At 47.1% G+C, this 22,397-nt stretch overlaps 2 protein-coding genes across 3 annotated transcripts in view; one reads left to right on the forward strand and one right to left on the reverse strand.

Moving 5' to 3' along the window:
- Nucleotides 1-534: 534 nt before the first annotated feature.
- Nucleotides 535-16,107, reverse strand: UBL5 (ubiquitin like 5). Of its 2 annotated transcripts, XM_077262099.1 has the most exons (6): nt 15,997-16,077; nt 7,182-7,235; nt 6,206-6,269; nt 5,899-5,982; nt 2,924-2,961; nt 535-987 (listed from the first exon to the last, which is right to left on the reverse strand). In XM_077262099.1, the coding sequence occupies exons 3-6, from the start codon at nt 6,259-6,261 to the stop codon at nt 944-946; spliced, it is 222 nt and encodes a 73-aa protein (XP_077118214.1). In that variant the 5' UTR covers nt 6,262-6,269; nt 7,182-7,235; nt 15,997-16,077; the 3' UTR covers nt 535-943. The 2 variants fall into 2 exon arrangements, with proteins under 2 accessions (XP_077118214.1, XP_077118215.1); XM_077262100.1 differs by lacking the exon at nt 7,182-7,235 and having other exon boundaries at nt 15,997-16,107.
- Nucleotides 16,108-22,397, forward strand: part of LOC143774472 (protein CASC3-like) — a 35,107-nt gene continuing 28,817 nt past the window's right edge. Inside the window, exon 1 of the transcript XR_013215537.1 lies at nt 16,108-16,240. The gene's annotated coding sequence lies outside the window, so the exon portion shown is untranslated. The remainder of the gene's footprint in view (nt 16,241-22,397) is intronic.

Genomic DNA, 22,397 nt, shown 5'->3' on the forward strand with positions numbered 1-22,397 from the left:
ACTCTGGAAGACCCATGTAATACTTAATTTCCCCTGCAGGGGAGCTGTAAGGATATTGAACACCTGTTGCTGAGAAGATACGTCCCAGTTGAGTTTACGTCCCAGTTGAGTTTACGTCCCAGTTGAGTTTACGTCCCAGTTGAGTTTACGTCCCAGTTGAGTTTACGTCCCAGTTGAGTTTACGTCCCAGTTGAGTTTACGTCCCAGTTGAGTTTACGTCCCGTTCTCTCATCTGTAAGTTGTGTTTCATGGGATACCCATGGAGATATACTTAGGGCATCAGGGCCGCTACCGCTCTGAAGAATGTAGGAAGGTCTCTTTCCACGTATGTACAGGAACAGCAGAGCATTTGTACTTAGAACTGCTGACCACCAACAACCACCCATTAATAGTCTATGCTGAGGAGTTGGGCTCCCTCCAAGGATCCCACTGAAGTTGCCATAGCTTCCTTTATGTACTCCAGCCATACCAGATTAATGTTAAATTGGAACCAAGTCGCTGTTTGAAGATGAGCAATAGAAAAAAAAAAAAGTGTAAAATTAGGTACAGAACAACATTTTATTACAAAAAAAACACAAACCCTTATCTAAAAACAATAGGAGCCAAAATGGCGACTGAAGTCCGTCCGATAGTCATAATGTAGGATGCAATCTCCCACTAATCCGAGCAGTCTGATCCCAGACTGTGGACTAAGGGCAGAGGCAGACTGCCGTATAACGCGTGCGAGAATCGCATCGCACTGCACGGACTGGCCCGGCACCTCTCCTGACCTGAGCAAGACAGTGTGGTGGATTACTATGCAGCCGTCAAGCTCAGGTCAGGAGAGCCTACAGCCAGTACGAGGTTTACCATGCGATTCTCGCACGACAAATACGGCAGTCTGTCTGTACCCAAACACCGAAAAACCGGAGAGCACTGGGTGAGGGCGGCAAGCAGGTGACGGCTACTGGTAATACAACTCCAGGTTCATCCCATCGTGTATTTCATCTGGAAGGGAATCAGTTAAGGAATGATTATCCCGGAAGTGTGCGGTTTACTCAAGTACCGCGACTGTCGAGTTGTTAGAATACCATAGAGAATTGAATTATTATTTCTCACAAATTCACCAAAAGGTGAAACATTTTCCTCCCCTTCACCCAATATTGCTATTTATTAGTCATGTAATAAGAGGTCTCTGAACTATGCAGCCCAGAAACATGAGGATTCAGCTGCCTAGAATTTACTCTACTGGGCCAGACCATGGCAATCTATGGCCTGCAGACCACATCGGGCCCCTTACCTCTTCCTGACCAGCACGCTGAGCCTCTACCACCACCTCCGTCTGACATCTCGATTTCACTGGTATCGGTGTCCTGGGGATGCAGATACCGGTGAACGTAATGATGGAAGAGGGAAACCGCTACTCCGTCTTTCACCATTCAGCATGTGCAACTGAGAATTTCAGAACAGGTTCGACGACCTCATGTCTGAATAGAAGCGCGTCGAGGAAACATGGGCGAAGGGAGTAGTGTGTTTAGTTTTTACTGTCATTCACTTGTTTGGGGGGGGGGGGGTAATATGTGGGCCAGTCATTGTGTTTGGGGGCTGCGCGGGAATGCTGTGGTGTCTATACTGTGTTGGGAATCATCATACTTTGTTGTGGGATGATGTGAGGTCCAACATACTGAAATGGGGAGCAGGATCATCATACTGTGTGGTGGGATCACAAGGACAATACTGTGAGGGTCATCATTCTGTATATAAGACGCTCTGGGGGATCATACTGCAAGGAGGTCATCATTCTGTGTGTGGACTTTGTGGGGAGATGTGAAACCCATATTGAGTAGGTGGGCTGTTGGAAGGCATGAAACCTTATGTGGGTCTGTGGGGGATCATTATGCTGTGTTTGAGGGCTGTGCTGAAGCATACTGTGTGTAGGGGGCTGTTCGGGTCAACATAAGGTATTGGAGGAATGGGCGATCATAGTGTGAGGAAGATCCTGTAAATAGGGAGCTATACGGGATCATACTACATGGGTATCATCATTCTGTGTGTGGGATCATAATTATGGGGGGGCTGTGGTGGCCATCATACTGTGTGGGGAGCTGTGGGAGCCATCATACTGTGTTGATGGGCTATCGGACAATCATACAATGATGGAGTATGTGCAGCAAAACATACTTTGTGGGGGCAGTCAGTGCAGGGCTGGGGGAACCATCAAACTATGTGGGGAGGCTGCGCAGACATACCGTTTTTGGATAAGCTGTTGACCATGTTAAAAGAGCTGAATAACAGGAGCAGTATGAGTTTGTGCTTTTTATACAAAGCTTATAAAAATCATTAAATTATAGGGTTTTTATCTGCACAATAAACAGTAAAATGTTGTCATTATTGTTACTATTGAACAGAATTAATTTCAGCATACTGGTTCAACACTTTGCAACAGTCACGGTCTCAAGTGGCACCTTGGGGAAAATCATTTTTTGGCCCATTTCTGTTCTAGAGGAAGATGTGGCTGCATGTAAAGTGTTAATCTACTAGAGAAGAATATAGCTGCGTGTAAAGGGTTAATTGAGTGGAGAACATAGCTGCTTGTAAAGGGTTAATAAAGAGGACACATGGTTCTAGAGAGTTTTTCGAGTCTTTCAATAAGAAAAGTGTTATACTTAAGAGATAGTAGATCATCTTTAAACAAAATTAAATGTTCCATCCCGCGTCCCATGCATCCACATTATTCCACGCCCCAGCATTGTGGCCCCATAACAGCAGGAGACCTGTATACATCTGGAATTCCTAGAAGCCGTAGGACACAACCTTCACTTCAGACTTTTACCCATATCCTTGGAACATCCTCTGAAGCCCCCTGACATTATTGCTCTTCCAGTGTGGGATCCACAACAAAAACATTGAGATTTCTATGAGTGTTCATTCTCAGAAAGGATACAGTCGGCAAGTGAAACGTGGTCCTTAAATATCGTGTACCTGAAAACGGAAAATACCCAGAAAATGTTAGACCGTCTACACAATCATTACAGAGCAAGTCACTTTCAACTTCTTACACACGAGATATAGATAGATAGATAGATAGATAGATAGATAGATAGAGAGAGAGAATAGGCCGAGATTTGAAAGTAACCCCATCGGCTTATACTCGAGTCATACCCTGGGGTTGGCAGAGGAGGGGGAGCGGAGCTGTGTAATAATACTCACCTGCTCCTGGCACGGTCCCTGCACATCCCTGGTTCCCTGGCAGCTTCTTCCTGTAGTGAGCGGTCACATGGTACCGCTCATTACAGTAATGAATATGGACCCGACTCCCATAGGGGTGGAACCGCATATTCATTACTGTAATGAGCGGTACCATGTGACCGCTCTCTACGGGAAGAAGCTGCCGGCGCCGGGGAACAGACGTGCAGGGACTGCGCCAGGAGCAGGTGAGTATAACTCAGTGCGCGATATTCACCTGCTCCCCGTTACACCGTCGGCGCAGCTGCGTCTTCCACGTCCTCTGCAGTGACGCTCAGGTCAGAGGGCGCGATGACGCGATTAGTGTGCACCGCCCTCTGTCTGAACAGTCAGTGCAGAGGACAGGGAAGACACAGCGGGGCCATCGGTGGAATGGGAAAGGTGAGTATAGCAAGTGCCGCGGGCCTGAGCGACAAGAGGTGAGTATGTGATTTTTTTTTTTTAATCGCAGCAACAGCATATGGGGCAAATATCTGTATGGAGCATCTTATGGGGCCATGTGCAGCATTATATGGGGCAAATATCTGTATGGAGCATCTTATGGGGCCATGTGCAGCATTATATGGGGCAATTATATGTATGGAGCATCTTATGGGGCCATAATCCACATTTGTGGAGCATTATACGGGGCAAATGTGTCTATGGAGCATCTTATTAAAATATACACACACACGTTCAGCCTCTCTTACTGAACCCCAAGAACAATTTCCAAAATTCTGACAAGGCAAAGTAAGGTTAAAGCCCCATTCCTGCGGATAGATAGATATCCAAAAAATCTGGTCTATGCCTGGGAGGCTTTGCACCCAATTTTTCTTTTTTCCTCTCTTTTGTATTCTTGTGCTGCTGTAATATTCTTCTTTTTGATAGACAGATACACACACTGCTGGAGTGGTGCTACTAATCTAAGGTCCCTGCAGCTAATATATTTACCCGCCGCCGTCTTCACCTTTTATCATCACTGTTACAGTCCCACGGTGACATCTTGTTACAGCTATTTTTGACTGACTGGAAGTCAGAAGTAACGGTCACAAGATTTCAACAAGGAAATTAGACTTGCACTGAAGTGACCCATGACGCGCTCCAGTATATACTGGTATAATACGGCAGGTCATGAACTGTAGGAGACCAACAGGAGTAGGGGGTGATAGAAGGTGAAGATGGCGGGAGGTAAGTGTAAGACTAGGGGCAGGGAGCTTAGATTAGAAGCACCACTCCAACACCTGGTTTGGTGTAAGAGGCGAGTTCAGAGCTCGGTCTAAAATTTATCATTTAAAACAAAATCACTGGAGCGACGCTTCCTAATATAACTTGCATTACAAAATCTTCAGTTTTATTCAAATTAGTTGATCTAAAAGTGAAGAGTGCCTTGTCCATGGACAGGAGTGGTGCTAATTTTCTTACCCCCAGGATCTGAGGTTTGGCTTATAATTATCTGGGCTGGCTGAAAGGTCGACTGTGTCGCACTCCACACAAATGGAGCCACAGCAGTGGATCAAGCATCGCCTTGGGGAACCCAGGAGATAAGGAAACTCACACTGACCCGGACTGTGGTGGTGCGAAGCGACGTGCTGATCTCTAATCGGGACCTGCATGGATGCAGCATGTCCTGAGCAGCTGAAGGACCGGTCACAAGCTCAGACGGAACTTCAAACTGTGGTAATGTAGACTGCTTGAGTGCGTATTGATGGGGAGTGCGGGAGCCGGGGCAGTGTTCACTGTACTATGCTCCAGAGCGTCACTCACTATGGGAGCGTGTGAGGCGGGGGCCGTGTTCACTGTACTATGCTCCAGAGCGTCACTCACTATGGGAGCGTGTGAGACGGGGGCCGTGTTCACTGTACTATGCTCCAGAGCATCACTCACTATGGGAGCGTGTGAGGCGGGGGCCGTGTTCACTGTACTATGCTCCAGAGCATCACTCACTATGGGAGAGTGTGAGGCGGGGGCCGTGTTCACTGTACTATGCCCCAGAGCGTCACTCACTATGGGAGCGTGTGAGACGGGGGCCGTGTTCACTGTACTATGCTCCAGAGCATCACTCACTATGGGAGCGTGTGAGGCGGGGGCCGTGTTCACTGTACTATGCTCCAGAGCATCACTCACTATGGGAGCGTGTGAGGCGGGGGCCGTGTTCACTGTACTATGCTCCAGAGCATCACTCACTATGGGAGCGTGTGAGGCGGGGGCCGTGTTCACTGTACTATGCTCCAGAGCATCACTCACTATGGGAGCGTGTGAGGCGGGGGCCGTGTTCACTGTACTATGCTCCAGAGCATCACTCACTATGGGAGAGTGTGAGGCAGGGGCCGTGTTCACTGTACTATGCTCCAGAGCGTCACTCACTATGGGAGTGTGTGAGGCGGGGGCCGTGTTCACTGTACTATACTCCAGAGCTTCACTCACTATTCTGATGGTTTTGGTTGTTGGCAGGCGCTCCCCTATAACATCTTAAAGCCTAATTAGGCCGATCACCTGACAAAAGAGCAAAAAGCTCGATTCATGGGTGATTGAACAGTTTATATAAAAAGTTGATATTTCAGTGCGCAGTCCATGGGTTTTAGCTGCGTCCGGTTATGACCCGAGTTACACTCTTAGCTCTGGGTGTGACCACCGCCCCCGGCCACTTACACAGCAGCAGGAGATATCGCTCAGCGCCCATTCCCAGGGACTCACCACTTCTTCAGGACTATCTTCTCCCACCGTGTTCCTGTCTGAGCAGCTATCAATTTCTTCAGATCTTTGATGGTGTCTTCCGAGCTACACAACACAACGTTAAGGAAATACCAAAATAAAACGATCGACCTGCAGTAACATATACAGAATATCGGATAACCTTGAGAAAATAAATAAGCGAGACCGATGCCAAGAGGGACACACGGCCTTCTCCGTGCGGCGAGGCGTCTGTGGCCAGTCCGTCAGAATCACATTTCCTCGCACATCCTATGGAGGGTCTTGTTTGCGACGGACACTGGAAGGATACTTGCATTTTACTCGCACTTTCTTCCCCAATCGGTCGTTACACACCACCTCAATCATGATGAGACCTGGAGGTAAAAGAGTCGGTGAATTTATGGGACCGTAGTCAAAGGCCTTATTGACCCCTAAAGGAAATGTCCAGCACTTTTATATGCAAGGCACATTCTTCAGATAAATCATCAATATCAGATTAGTAGCACTAGAAGCAGCGGGGATGCCGGACCGCCACTGATCACCTCTCCAAAGGATAGGCCTTTAATATAAAAGCACACCTTACAAAAAGGGTATTTCCATCATCAAAATCCAATCCCAATATGTAGTCGCTGTAAAAGTAATAATATGAGCAAATCCCTCCAATTAGAAATATAGTATAGTTCTTCTGATTAGCAATGTCGTTTACCCTATGTGAAGGGCACTGCAGTAGCTTAGCTATCCATGGTTGCGACTAGTCATATAGTAACAGTTAGTTGCCGGTGGTCGTAACCATGGATACCTAAGCTACTACAAGACCCTGCACATGGGGTAAGCGACATGGCTAATCAGGAGAACTATACTACATGTCTAATTGGAGGGATTTGCTAACATTTTTATTATTATTACTACTACGTATTGGGATTCGATCTTGTAGAGGGGAATACCCCTTTAAGGACTGGGTAATTTTTTCTCATTTTCTCCTCTCCTTCCTAGAGCCACAGCTGTTTTTTTTTTGTTTGTTTTTTTGCATCGACATTTTTTTTTTGCTGTGACAGTTGAATGACATCGTTCATTTAATTATGTAACGTCCTGAAATAACAAGAAAATGGTGAGCGGTGAAATAAGCGCGATGCTTTATACGACACAGGCTGTGGGGCACAGATGACCCAGCAGTGCGGTTATCCAGGCCCGCACCGTTACAGCAATTACCGACTTGTATAGTTTTTTTTTGTTTTTTTCCTTTAAGTGCCTTGAAAAAAAATGTAAACCTTTGTGACCGTACGTACCCCAAAATGGCTCCAGTACAGAGTCAGCGTCACCCAGAGACAACAGAGTCCTCACTGAAAAATGAAGAAATGGGTCTCACAACATGCTGACACAAAGTAATAAACATTTTTTTTCACAAAGCGATCAATCACTTTATCATTTTTTGGCGGAGGTGCAACTACAAAAACAGAAATTCAGGGCACATGGCCCTTCGCCTCCTTGCACAATCTAGAAGAAATGGCAGTCTCGCCTGATGCTCAGTCTGCAGCTTCATGGTAGCACAGGGATGGCTGTGAGGGGCTCTTCAGTAGTCCCCCAGCTGCTATGGCCCACAGTGGTCGGAAGGCACCAATATCGGCACATTGTTTAGATGCCACTGTCTGAGATCAGCATGTAAGGGGCTAATCAGCAGCCATCAGCGCAAGCCCCAGGGATAGGGGACGGCTGTATGACACAGCAGACACCTGCAGCGTATGGAGAAGGGTCCTCTCCCGATGACGCCCCCATACACCCACAACTGCATGCTTGTACATTATATGTTAGGAAGGGGTTAAAACACATCATTGTTGGTCGCCTCGGGGTTATAAGAGATTTAAAAAAAAAAAAGCTGGATTCTTTGGGATTCTTTAAGTTTTATGCAAATTAGGTGCTTGGAGCGCGGTGGGCAGGGCCACGTCAGCCAGAGCACCTTTCCTACTCTGACTGATCCATAGAGGGATTGGGTGAGAGGGGTGGAGCTTGTTGACGATCACACGGCCCCACCCACTGCGCTTTTAGCACCTTATTTGCATATTTGTCAGTATATATCGCCTGTGACAGAAATAAACCTCCGTCACAAGTACAGACTGAAAGGAGACCCCCGCTGTCAGACCCCAGGACCCGGCTCCTGCTGGAAAGGCTGTCAGTCGCGATCAGTGCACACGGACGGCCTCGGTCCCCTGCTCAGGGCTGGACCCCAGACTGGCCGGGCAGGAGGATCCAACACTTCCAGTAATCCGGCATCTGACGATCCAGCGCTGAACCAATACAAGAGTGCTCGGGGGCCGCCGTACAGACCACACGTAGGGGGCGCCCTCTGCTGGTGGCATCTGCGTGCCCTACAGACTCAGTGTGGCCCCTGCATACATCCTGACACCTGAGATTTCAGGCCCCGTCCAATAATCCAGACGCTTTCCTTATCACGCACCCTGAAACCGGATTACAGGCAGTGTCAGTCCCTGCAGCATCATATAAACCATCACACGGTCCATAGAAGGCAGGGGCTGACTGGCAAATTTTAGCCTGAGGGGCAAACACAAAGCACTGGCCCAGGAGTGGTGATCCATCTTTATGTTAAGGAGTCTAAGGTCTCACATACCATTCAGCGTGAGAAGTGCGCATCCGAGGTGCAACTGATAAGAAACCATTTCATACATACTAAACTTAAATGGCCTTCTTAGTAGAGTTGAGCGAATTTTTCAAAATACGGTTCTGATTATGATCAGCGGCAATATTTGCAATATTCTCCGACCGTCATTGGAGCCAATGGGCGTAGAAATAACTGAATATGTTGGTACCAGTATGCAGGGCCGGCATCAGCACCCGGGCAAGTGCCGGGGCCCACTCGCTGTTGGGGACACTGGCGCGCTATAGTGCCGGCCCCCACGAGTGGACCCCCCCGCCTGCTCCGGGCCCCCGCACTTGCGATACTTACCTCTCCCGGTTCCAGCGTCTTCCATCCTCTGACTGACGTTCAGGTTCAGAGGGCACGATGACGTCACCAGTGCGGGCCCTCACCCTGACCAGTCGCAGCACAGAGAGCAGGAAGACGCCGACGCTGAGGAGTCCAGAGCAGAGCAGCGACAAGCAACGAGAGGTATTTAATTTTTTTTTTTATATTTGGAGCAATATATGGGGACCATCAGAAGAGGCCCATATATGGAGCATTATATGGGGCTAATTCAATATGGAGTATCTTATGGGGCCAATAATATAGGGAGCATCTTATGAAGCCAATTCTATAGGGAGCATCTTATGGGGCCAATTCTATAGGGAGCAGTATATGGGGCCAATTACATATGGAGCAGTATATGTGGCCAATTATATATGGAGCATTATATGGGGCCAATTATTTTTGGAGCATTATATGGGACCCATTCTGTAAGGAGCATTATATGGGACCCATTCTGTAAGGAGCATTATATGGGACCCATTCTGTAAGGAGCATTATATGGGCCCATTCTGTAAGGAGCATTATATGGGACTCAGTATACTGTATGGGGCCGATCATATACTGTATGGAGCATTATATGAGGCCCATTATATATGGAGCAATAGATGGGGCCCATCATATACTATATGGAGAATTATATGTGGCTCACTATACTGTATGGAGCATTATATGGGGTCAATTCCATATGGAGCAATATATGCGGCTCATTCTGTATGGAGCACTCTGTGGTGCCCATTATACTGTATGGAGCATTATATGGGGCTCATTATTCTGTGTAGAGGACTATGTGGTGCCAATTATACTGTATGGAGCACTATATGGGGCCATTTTACTGTATGGGGCAATATATGGGGCTCATTATTCTGTATAGAGGACTATACTGTCCGGTTTCTGAGCTAATGTAGAATGTACAATAGATATCACTCATGTAATGTAAGAAGTAAGTGAAATCTTTGGCATTGTACTATACCTTTATTTCTCTGCCGTATCGGTGCATTATGAATTGTGGTATGTGTTAAAGGGGCCCACTGGGACTCTTTCGCCCAGGGCTCATGAAAACCTGGAGCCGGCCCTGCCAGTATGGCACGAATATGGCAAATTCAGATTTGGTGACCGATTCCGAACATATTCACTCAACTCTACTTCTTAGCAGCCGTACAGTAAAGTGTTCCACACAACAAATGCTACACTCCAGTGTGCACAGCCACATAATGTAAGATTGATATACAGACATGACAAATGCCTAAGACACTTTAGTTTTATTTGTGAACTGAATCTGCTAATTCACAAAGGCCACAATTCATCAAAGTATTTTTTCTAGAATTCTGGCATAATACAGTCAGAAAATTTGTGCACATCTCGAACTTATTAAAAAAATGTTGTGGCTTTTTCCATTTTCACCCAGTGTTAGGGCTCATACTCACCTGCGAGAAACTCGGATGAGTCTTTCATGTTAATACCTGGCACTGCTGCCAGCACTCAGATCGGAGCGTGCGGCCGCATAGGAATACATGCAGCCGTACGCTCCGCTCCTGAGTGCCGGCAGCAGCGCCGGGTATTAACATGCGAGACTCATCCGAGTTTCTCGCAGGTGAGTATGAGCCCTTAGCCAGATACACCAAAGTAGGAAGAACATGGGAGGCAAGTCGTATGCCGAAGCCCGTCAGCCAAATTCTTCAAAAGTTACAACACTTTAGTGGCCTAACTTAAGCCAGAAATGTACACTTTTGCCAAGGCGCACACCATTGATAAGATGTGCCTAATTCATTAAGGGCGCCTCTTAATGAATCTTACAGCTGCCCTGCCAACATTAGAGGGATGGTCCGGTACCTATAATGTCCTTTGTAAATTTCTATCCTTACACCCTAACTGCTTTGTAATGAGCTTTATTACACAACACCCTACACTTCTCCCCACTAGTGATGAGCGAGCATGCTCGGGTGGTCTCTGAGTATCTTGGGCGTGCTCATAGATTGTGTTTGTGTCCCCGTAGCTGCATGATTTGCGGCCGTTAGACAACCTGAACACATGCAGGGGTTGCCTGTTTGTTAGGGAATCTCCACATGTATTTAGGCTGTCTAGCAGCCGCAAAAAATGCACTACGTGGACACAAACATAATCTACAAGCACGCCCAAGATACTCAGAGGCCACCCGAGCATGCTCGCTCATCACTACTCTCTACCTATCTAATCTCTAAGGGTATGTTTCCACTGTCCGGATTTCTTCAGTTTTCGCTGCGGATTGGACGCTGCATACAGCAGCAGCGTCCAATCCGCAGTGTCCAGATGTTACAACATAGTGGAGGGGATTTTATGAAATCCCATCTCCACTATGCGTGCAGGGCTGCATCCGGCGGCCCTGAATAACCTGACATGCGGCGCGTCTTTATAGACTGCAGCATGTCTATTTATCTTGCGGAGACGCTCAGTCTCCGCAAGAGAAATAACAGTCTATGAATACGATGAGGTGATTCCGCATGTCTTCAATGAACACATCCAGAATCACCGTGCGTATAACAGGGGGCGGCGCTTTGGGTGGAGTGGGGTCCCCGCTGCGTCCAAAGGGCAGGGATTCCTGACTGTGCAAACATAGCCTGACTGCAGAAAAACACTCTTAACCTACAGCTATGGGAATTATCTGCATATTAATAGTGTTACTAATCTGCCCAGTGCCCGCACTTAGGCTACTTTCACACAAGTTTTTTGCCGTCAGGCACAATCCGGCAAATTTTGAAAAAAAAAAGAATCCGGCAAAAATTGCCACCGGATCCGTTTTTTTCTCATAGACTTGTATTAGCGATGGATTGCGACGGATGGCTTGGGATCCCGGATCACCTAGCAGGATCCAGCGAAAAAAAGCAGATCTGTCGCATCAGTTTTTCACAATTTGCAACAGATCCGTTTTTTTCAACAGTTGACGGATTGTGCCTGAAAGCAAAAACCTGATGTGTGAAAGTAGCCTTAGCCGAACGCTGTGTGGAAGAAAACATTTTTTTCCCCCTCCAGCGTTCGGGTTTCAGTCACGGGGTGGGAGAAGTGCCGGCGCAGGTTCAGTCACCGCTCTGAGTATACAGAGTGATGGCTGTAACTGCGCACCCGGCCCTGACTAACAGCCCTCCCCAATGCAGAGCATCAGTCAATGCCAGGGTGAGGTTACAGCCGCCACTCTGTAGACTCAGAGCGGTGACTGAACCTGTGTCCGCACCGTCTCTGTGACTAAAACACGAACGCTACATGGAGAATAAAATTAATTTTCTCCCTGAAGCGTTTGGCTAAGTGCAGGCGCCAGGCAGGTTAGGAACACTATTAACCTGCAGAATAACCCCATATCTGCAGGTTGATAGTATTTTTTCTGTTGACAGGTTCCTTTAACAGGAGCCTCTGAAGATGTCTTGTAACCATGGTGACAGAGTCTGTGGGAGATGTGCTTCTATGTCTGCCATCACACCTTCTAACTGTGAAACAAGAGGTCGGAAGGGGGTGGAGATAGTAGCAGTGAGTGATACCAGTGACACCCCACAGCTTCTATCACCACTCTCCAAATACGCAGTGAAGCTTCATTGTCACCCTGCACATGCCCAGGGAGGCAGCAGTGACGTAGGACACAGCCAAACGCCAGATTTTCAAAGTTGGCGCTAATGGCTGACAGAGTCCTGTGTCACCGCTGCTTCACTGTGAACACAAAGTGCGTTGATAAATCTGGTGTGCATACACCCAGCTTACTGCGCATTAGCAGAGATGTGCAACACTCAGGTCACCGCGTACACACACACAGGTCACCGCGTACACACACACACAGGTCACCGCGTACACACACACACAGGTCACCGCGTACACACACACACAGGTCACCGCGTACACACACACACAGGTCACCGCGTACACACACACACAGGTCACCGCGTACACACACACACACAGGTCACCGCGTACACACACACACACAGGTCACCGCGTACACACACAGGTCACCGCGTACACACACACACAGGTCACCGCGTACACACACACACACAGGTCACCGCGTACACACACACACAGGTCACCGCGTACACACACACACAGGTCACCGCGTACACACACACACAGGTCACCGCGTACACACACACACAGGTCACCGCGTACACACACACACACAGGTCACCGCGTACACACACACACACAGGTCACCGCGTACACACACACACACAGGTCACCGCGTACACACACACACACAGGTCACCGCGTACACACACACACACAGGTCACCGCGTACACACACACACACAGGTCACCGCGTACACACACACACACAGGTCACCGCGTACACACACACACACAGGTCACCGCGTACACACACACACACAGGTCACCGCGTACACACACACACACAGGTCACCGCGTACACACACACACACACAGGTCACCGCGTACACACACACACACACAGGTCACCGCGTACACACACACACACACAGGTCACCGCGTACACACACACACACACAGGTCACCGCGTACACACACACACAGGTCACCGCGTACACACACACACAGGTCACCGCGTACACACACACACACAGGTCACCGCGTACACACACACACACAGGTCACCGCGTACACACACACACAGGTCACCGCGTACACACACACACAGGTCACCGCGTACACACACACACAGGTCACCGCGTACACACACACACAGGTCACCGCGTACACACACACACAGGTCACCGCGTACACACACACACAGGTCACCGCGTACACACACACACAGGTCACCGCGTACACACACACACAGGTCACCGCGTACACACACACACAGGTCACCGCGTACACACACACACAGGTCACCGCGTACACACACACACAGGTCACCGCGTACACACACACACAGGTCACCGCGTACACACACACACAGGTCACCGCGTACACACACACACAGGTCACCGCGTACACACACACACAGGTCACCGCGTACACACACACACAGGTCACCGCGTACACACACACACAGGTCACCGCGTACACACACACACAGGTCACCGCGTACACACACACACAGGTCACCGCGTACACACACACACAGGTCACCGCGTACACACACAGGTCACCACGTACACACATACACACACAGGTCACAACGTAACCACTCATACACACACAGGTCACCACGTAACCACTCATACACACACAGGTCACCGCGTAACCACTCATACACACACAGGTCACCGCGTACACACTCATGTCACAACATACACACTCATACACACACACAGGTCACCATGTACACACACACACACACACACACACACACACAGGTCACCACGTCCACACATCATACACACAAAGTTCACCACGTACACACACACCCACATCACCACGTATACACTCATACACACAAGTCACTACGTACACACTTATACACACAGGTACATACACACCATGTACACACTCATACATACACAGGTCACCATGTACCCACACGTCACCACATACACACGTCACCACATACACAGTCATGTCACTATGTACACACTAAAACACACAGGTCACCCCGTACACATATCACCTCGTACACGGTTGCGCATATACACAGTTCGCACACACAGACGCACATGTACACATATCACCACATAAACTCACACATTTCACCACATACACAGATACACACGTACACACTTCATCAAGAACACGCATGTACACATACACGTCACCACGCACACAAACATACACAGGAATACACTGAATTGTGGACTTGAGACTGCATTTAATCACACAGAATGAGACACATAGAAAATTCCACTCCTATTTCTACCTGCCCCACAGATATGTACCCCAATAGCTCCCCTCGAGCTGAGTTTCAACAATGCATCCCCCAAACAACTAAGCAAAGAGACACCTTACCAGAAGCCTCCTTGATTGCCTGCAGCCACTCACACTTCTGCACGAAGGTTTTTACACATGGTGTGTGGGGCAGCCTCCTCAGCAGTGCTGCACGGTCTGCTTCCTGCTCTCCGATGGAAGGAGCCCGTACAGTCTGTATCTACAATACTATATATACCTGACCGGAGCCCGTACAGTCTGTATCTACAGTAATATATATACCTGACAGGAGCCTGTACAGTCTATATCTACAATAATATATACCTGACAGGAGCCTGTACAGTCTATATCTACAATAATATATACCTGACAGGAGCCCGTACAGTCTATATCTACAATAATATATACCTGACAGGAGCCCGTACAGTCTATATCTACAATAATATATACCTGACAGGAGCCCGTACAGTCTGTATCTACAATAATATATACCTGACAGGAGCCCGTACAGTCTATATCTACAGTAATATATACCTGACAGGAGCCCGTACAGTCTATATCTACAATAATATATACCTGACAGGAGCCCGTACAGTCTGTATCTACAGTAATATATACCTGACAGGAGCCCGTACAGTCTGTATCTACAGTAATATATACCTGACAGGAGCCCGTACAGTCTGTATCTACAATAATATATATCTGACAGGAGCCCGTACAGTCTATATCTACAGTAATATATACCTGACAGGAGCCCGTACAGCCTGTATCTACAGTAATATATACCTGACAGGAGCCCGTACAGCCTGTATCTACAGTAATATATACCTGACAGGAGCCCGTACAGTCTGTATCTACAGTAATATATACCTGACAGGAGCCCGTAGTCTATATCTACAATAATATATACCTGACAGGAGCCCGTAGTCTAGTGTCTTCACCAGTGAGCCGGCTAGACTGTATGGGCTGCAGTCAGGACCTGGCAGGAGCCCATATATTCTGCTGGCATTAATAATTCATACCTTGAAGGAGCACATACATTCTAGTGTCATGTATGGGCTGCAGTCAGGGCCAGGCAGCAACCTATAAAGTCTGCTATCTTCAAGAATATATACCTAGAAGGAGCCCATACAGTCTAGCATCTTCAGTAGTGAGCAGGCTACACTGTATGGGCTGCAGTCATGGAACCAGGAAGGAGCCCGTACAGTCTAGGCTCAACCATGCTGGGACTTCTAGTCCGGACGGAGCCTGCTAGGAGGCAATAAATAGAAACGTCCCCGCTTCATTACCCATTACCCACAGTGACTGTGACCTCCACGTACCGTGAGGAGCCGCCGCACCGCTGTCACTGAGAAGAACCGGCCTCTGAACGCTAAACTAACTTCCGGCGGAAACGAGACGTACTGTCTAGACAGCAGCGCGGAGTTTATGGCCACAAGACAGGCTGCCTAGTCCGTTGGAGGTCTACTCTATGGTATGATCGGTGCAGAGTTCACCAGAGGGCGCTCGTGAGTCAGACGTATAACAGGCGCTCAGGCAGATACATAATAAGCGCACAGGCTGCAGGTGATTGTGTGTTATTATCGTGCAGTATAATGGGTCAGTCCCTATAATGAGTCAGTCCGTATAATGGGTCAATCTGTATAATGAGTCAGTCCGTATAATGGGTCAGTCCGTATAATGGGTCAGTCTGTATAATGGGTCAGTCTGTATAATGGGTCAGTCCGTATAATGGGTCAGTCTGTATAATGGGTCAGTCTATATAATGGGTCAGTCCGTATAATGGGTCAGTCTGTATAATGGGTCAGTCCGTATAAAGAGTCAGTCCGTGTAATGGGTCAGTCCGTATAATCTTCTGGTGAAATCACTCTTTTGTTTATTTGGAGGTCACTTAGGGTCATTGTCTTGTTGAAAGGTGACGTTCATCTTCAGCGTTTTAGCAGAGGCCTGAAGGCTTTGTTGCAAAATCGACTAATATGTAGAACTGTTCATAATTCTCTCCACCCGACTAAGGCCCCAGTTCCAGCTGCTGAAAAACAGCCCCAAAGCATAATGCTGCCTCCAGCATGCCTCACTGTGGGTATGGTGTTCTTTTGGTGACGCACTGTTGGTTTTGCACCAAACCTACCTTTTGGAATTATGCCCAGAATATTCCACCTTGGTCTCATCAGCCTATAACAGTTTTCCCACAGGCTTTTGGCAGATATGATGTAGGTTTTGGTAAAACAGAGCTGGGCTTGGATGTTTTTCTTCGTAATGAAAGGCTTCCATCTACTCCACGGGCCAAACATATAAAGAATATGGGAGATTATTGTCACAGCCAGCACTTGCCAAAAAATCCTGCAGCTCCTTTAAAGGGAACCTGTCATGAGAAATAACACTATTAACCTGTAGTGCCGTCTGTCAGTCAGGGCCGGCTGTCAGTCAGGGCCGGCTGTCAGTCAGTGCCGGCTGTCAGTCAGGGCCGGCTGTCAGTCAGGGCCGGCAGTCAGTCAGGGCCGGGAACGCGGTTACAGCTGCTCTCTATACACAGAGCGTGGACTGGACCTGCACCGACGCATCCTCCATGACTGATACCGAATGCTGCCGGGGGAAGGAAAGGTGATTTTCTCCCCGTTGCATTCGGCTACGTGCAGGTGCCGGGCAGGTTAGTAACACTAGTAACCAGAAGATTAACCCCATATCTGCAGGTTAATAGCCTTATGTCTGGTGACCGGTTCCCTTTAATGTTGTTGTAGGAAACTTAGTAGGATTCTTTTACAGGACAAAAATCTGGCATTTTAACAGGGGTGTGTAGACTTTGTTTATTCACTGTAGAGTCCCCATAGCAGTGTTGTCTACAGAGTCTCTTAACAGTGCCATATACAAAGCTGAAATAACAGCTGAGCCATACCAGTGTCATACAATACCATCTACAGCAGGGCCATACAGTCCCTACAGCAGGGCCATACACAGTGCCTACAGCAGGGCCATACACAGTCCCTACAGCACAGCCATACACAGTCCCTACAGCACAGCCATACACAGTCCCTACAGCACAGCCATACACAGTCCCTACAGCACAGTCATACAGTCCCTACAGCACGGCCATACACAGTCCCTACAGCACAGCCATACACAGTCCCTATAGCACAGCCATACACAGTCCCTACAGCACAGCCATACACAGTCCCTACAGCACAGCCATACACAGTCCCTACAGCACAGCCATACACAGCCCCTACAGCACAGCCATACACAGTCCCTACAGCACAGCCATACACAGCCCCTACAGCACAGCCATACACAGTCCCTACAGCACAGCCATACACAGCCCCTACAGCACAGCCATACACAGCCCCTACAGCACAGCCATACACAGCCCCTACAGCACAGCCATACACAGTCCCTACAGCACAGCCATACACAGCCCCTACAGCACAGCCATACACAGCCCCTACAGCACAGCCATACACAGCCCCTACAGCACAGCCATACACAGCCCCTACAGCACAGGAATACACAGTCCCTACAGCACAGGAATACACAGTCCCTACAGCACAGGAATACACAGTCCCTACAGCACAGCCATACACAGTCCCTACAGCACAGCCATACACAGTCCATACAGCACAGGAATACACAGTCCCTACAGCACGGCCATACACAGCCCCTACAGCACAGCCATACACAGTGCCTACAGCACGGCCATACACAGTCCATACAGCACAGGAATACACAGTCCCTACAGCACAGCCATACACAGTCCCTACAGCACAGCCATACACAGTCCATACAGCACAGGAATACACAGTCCCTACAGCACAGCCATACACAGTCTCCATAGCAGTGTTGTCTACAGAGTCTCTTGACAGTGCCATATACAAAGCTGAAATAACAGCTGAGCCATACCAGTGTCATACAATACCATCTACAGCAGGGCCATACACAGTCCCTACAGCACAGCCATACACAGTCCCTACAGCACAGCCATACACACTCCCTACAGCACAGCCATACAGTCTCTACAGCACAGCCATACAGTCTCTACAGCACAGCCATACACAGTCACTATAGCAGAGCCATACACAGTCCCTACAGCAGGGCCATACACAGTCCCTATAGCACAGCCATACACAGTCCCTACAGCAGGGCCATACACAGTCCCTATAGCAGGGCCATACACAGTCCCTATAGCAGAGCCACACACAGTCCGTATTGCAGGGCCATACACAGTCACTATAGCAGTTTCATAGCTTAGCAGTGTGATTTGAAGTTTTGGACGTTTTTTATTTTTATTGCCCCCCTCTTTCCCTAGGGGACTTGAGTTTGCGCATCAGATGACAGCAGTTGTGACCAGTTGGCTCCCCACAGCGTTTCATTCTGGACTGAAAGTCACTTTCTCAACATAAGACTCAGTGCAAGGCTCTCATAGACCTATACATAGGGAATCTGTCAGTAGGAACAACTCTCCTATGCTGTCTATATTAGCTGTAAAGATCTATGGGCCGGACATAGATCCTCCTGAGAATCTGCCTCCAGAGATTATTGTAAATGAAAGGAGGCATTCAAATTCCCTAAATAATCATGGAAGCTGTTTATTAAAGTTCCATTTTAGCATTTATTTTTGTACCAGTGTGAGACATGTAGTGACTGACAGTCTGCTCTCCTGATCTACATGTCTCACACTGTTAACACCTTCTTTCATTTATAATAAGCTTTGGAGGCAGATTCTCAGGGAGATCTATGTCCGTCCCATAGATGTTAATAGCTAATTTACATACAATAAAAAGTACATTTCTCTGGAATAAGACATTGGATCACAGTTATCAAGGTATCATTTTATTCAGCTTCCTACAGTGGCGTGTAAAAGTTTGGACACCTCTGGTAAAAATTACTGTTATTTTGAACAGTTAAGCAAGATGAAGATGATATGATTTCTAAAAGGCCTAGAGGTAAAGCCGACACATTTCCTTTGTATTTTAGGCAAAAAAAATAATTGTCATTTTATTTACATTTTAAAAATTACGAAAAGGAAAATGAGCTGATGCTAAAGTTTGGGCACCCTTAGAGATTTGTGTGCTCAGATAACTTTGACCAATATTCAGACCTTAATTAGCCTGTTAGGGTAATAGCTTGTTCATCATCATCGTTAGGAAAGGTCAGGTGATGCAAATTTCCCAGCTTTATAAAAACCCAGCCTCCTTTACCTTGTGCCCAAAACAGCATCCATGGGTTCTTCTAAGCAGCTGCCTAGCACTTTGAAAATGAAAATGATGGAGGCCCACAGAGCAGGAGAAGACTATAAGGGTATGTGCACACGTTGCGGATTTCTTGCAGAAATTTCCTGAAGAAAACCGGAAATTTTCTGCAAGAAATCCGCATTTTTTTTTTTGCGTTTTTTTTCCGTTTTTTTCGCGTTTTTTTAGCATTCTGCAAGCGTAATTAGCTTGCAGAATGCTAAAGTTTTCCAAGCGATCTGTAGCATCGCTTGGAAAACTGACTGACAGGTTGGTCACACTTGTCAAACATAGTGTTTGACAAGTGTGACCAACTTTTTACTATAGATGCTGCCTATGCCGCATCTACAGTAAAAGATCGAATGTTTAAAAATAATAAAAAAACATAAAAAAAATGGTTATACTCACCCAGACATCTCCTCACCGGCGTCCGTTCCTCTTCCTATAGCTGGTCTGTGCGCGCAGGACCTTCCGTGACGTCACGGTCACGTGAGCGGTCACATGACCGCTCACGACCAATCACAGGACAGTGACGTCATCGGCAAGGTCCTTCACCGCACATCAGCTACAGGAACCGAAGCGACAGCATGCAGTGGAGGCGGGAAGACATCGAGGGTGAGTATAGGACTATTTTTTATTTTAATTCTTATTTTTTGACCACTTATATGGTGCCCAGTGCGTGGAGGAGAGTCTCCTCTCCTCCACCCTGGGTACCAACCGCACATAATCTGCTTACTTCCCGCATCGTGGGCACAGCCCCGTGCGGGAAGTAAGCAGATCAATGGACCCCTAGGTGTGCGGAATCCCCTGCAATTCCGCATTTTAATGAACATGTTGCTTTTTTTTCCGCGATGCGATTTTTTCACGGAAAAAAAGGCTACATTTGCACAAAAAATGCGGAATACACTTAAAATAATGGGAGGCATATGTAAGCGTTTTTTTCGCGTTTTTATCACGTTTTTATAGCGAAAAAACGCGAAAAATACTCAACGTGTGCACATGGCCTAAGAAGATAGCAAGCATTTTCAAGTTGTCCTTTCTTCAGTTCAAAATGTACTTAAGAAATGGCAGATAACAGGAACATTGGAAGACAAGATAAGGTCTGGAAGACCAAGCAAAATTTCAGTGAGCGCTGCTCGCAGGATTGTTAGAGAGGCAAATCAGAACCCCCGCTTGTCTGCAAAAGACCTTCAGAAAGATTTAGCAGACTCTGGAGTTGTGGTATATTGTTCTACTGTTCAGAGACACCTGCACAAATATGGCCTTCATGGAAGAGTCATCAAAAGAAAACCTCTCCTGCGTCCTCATCATAAAATTCAGTACCAAAAGTATGTAAAAGTATGTAAAAGAATATCTAAACAAGTCTAAGTCTGATGCATTTTGGAAACAAGTCCTGTGGACCGATGAGGTAAAAATAGAACTCTTTGGCCACAATGATCAAAGGTATGTGTGAAGAGAAAAGGGCACAGAATTTCAGGAAAAGAACATCCCGCCAACCATTAAGCATGGGGGTGGAGCAATCATGCTGTGAGGTTCTGTTGCAGCCAATGGCACGGGGAACATTTCACGGGTAGGAAGAATGGACTAAATGAAATTTCAACCAATTTTTGGTGCAAACATAAGACCATCTGTGAAAAAAAGCTGAAGATGAAAAGAGGATGGCTTCTACAATTGGATATTGATGCTAAACACACATCAAAATCCACAATACACAACCTCAAAAGGCGCAAGGTGAAGGTTTTACAATGGCCCTCACAGTCCCCTGATCTGTACATGATTGAAAATCTGTGGCTAAACCTCAAATAGCAGAAGAAGCAAGATGACCCAGGAATCTCACAGAACTGGAAGAATTGTCCAAGGAAGAATGGCTGAAAATCCCTCTAATAAGAATTGAAAGACTCTTGTCTTTCAAAAAGTGTTTACAAGCTGTGGTACTTTAAAAAGAGGGATGTTACTAGGTACTAACCATACAGGGTGCCCAAACTTTTGAATCGGCCCATTTTTCTCTTTGTAATTTTTAAAATGTAAAAGATGAAAATATATATTTTTTTGCCTAAAATACAAAGGAAATGTGCCATCTTTAACTTTAGATCTTTTACAATAACAGTAATTTTGACCTGGGGTACCCAAACTTATACATGCCACTGTATGACCTGCCTGCCCACATAGACGGTTTTGGAGGGTTAATCCTATTGACGGCTTTCCTTTAAGAAAGGGAAGTAACATAATGCAGGACAACAATAAAGCAGTGCTTGGAATTGCAAAAGGCGGCGATTGGCAACTATTTTAATATACATATTAAACTTACTTTACTGTTCGCGACTGGGCGGTAAAAATAAAAAAAAGGTGCTGGAATGGAACTTTATTTGACAATTTCTATGTTTATTTAGATAGATAACAGATAGATTGATAGATAATAGATTATAGATAATGGATAGATAATAGATAATAAATAGATGATAGATAGATAATAGATAGATAATAGACAGATATATAATAGATAG

The sequence above is a fragment of the Ranitomeya variabilis genome, chromosome 5 (genome assembly GCF_051348905.1).
Source record: "Ranitomeya variabilis isolate aRanVar5 chromosome 5, aRanVar5.hap1, whole genome shotgun sequence".
NCBI lineage: Eukaryota > Metazoa > Chordata > Amphibia > Anura > Dendrobatidae > Ranitomeya > Ranitomeya variabilis.

Excerpts from the sequence above, each read along its gene's own strand:
- UBL5 (XM_077262100.1), bottom strand. The coding sequence starts at position 6,261 with ATGATTGAGGTGGTGTGTAACGACCGATTGGGGAAGAAAGTGCGAGTA. Across the intron at positions 5,983-6,205 it reads AAAGTGCGAGTAAAATGCAA|CTCGGAAGACACCATCAAAG; the intron begins GTATCCTTCCAG and ends TGTGTTGTGTAG. Across the intron at positions 988-2,923 it reads CCACGTTTCACTTGCCGACT|ATGAAATACACGATGGGATG; the intron begins GTATCCTTTCTG and ends ATTCCCTTCCAG.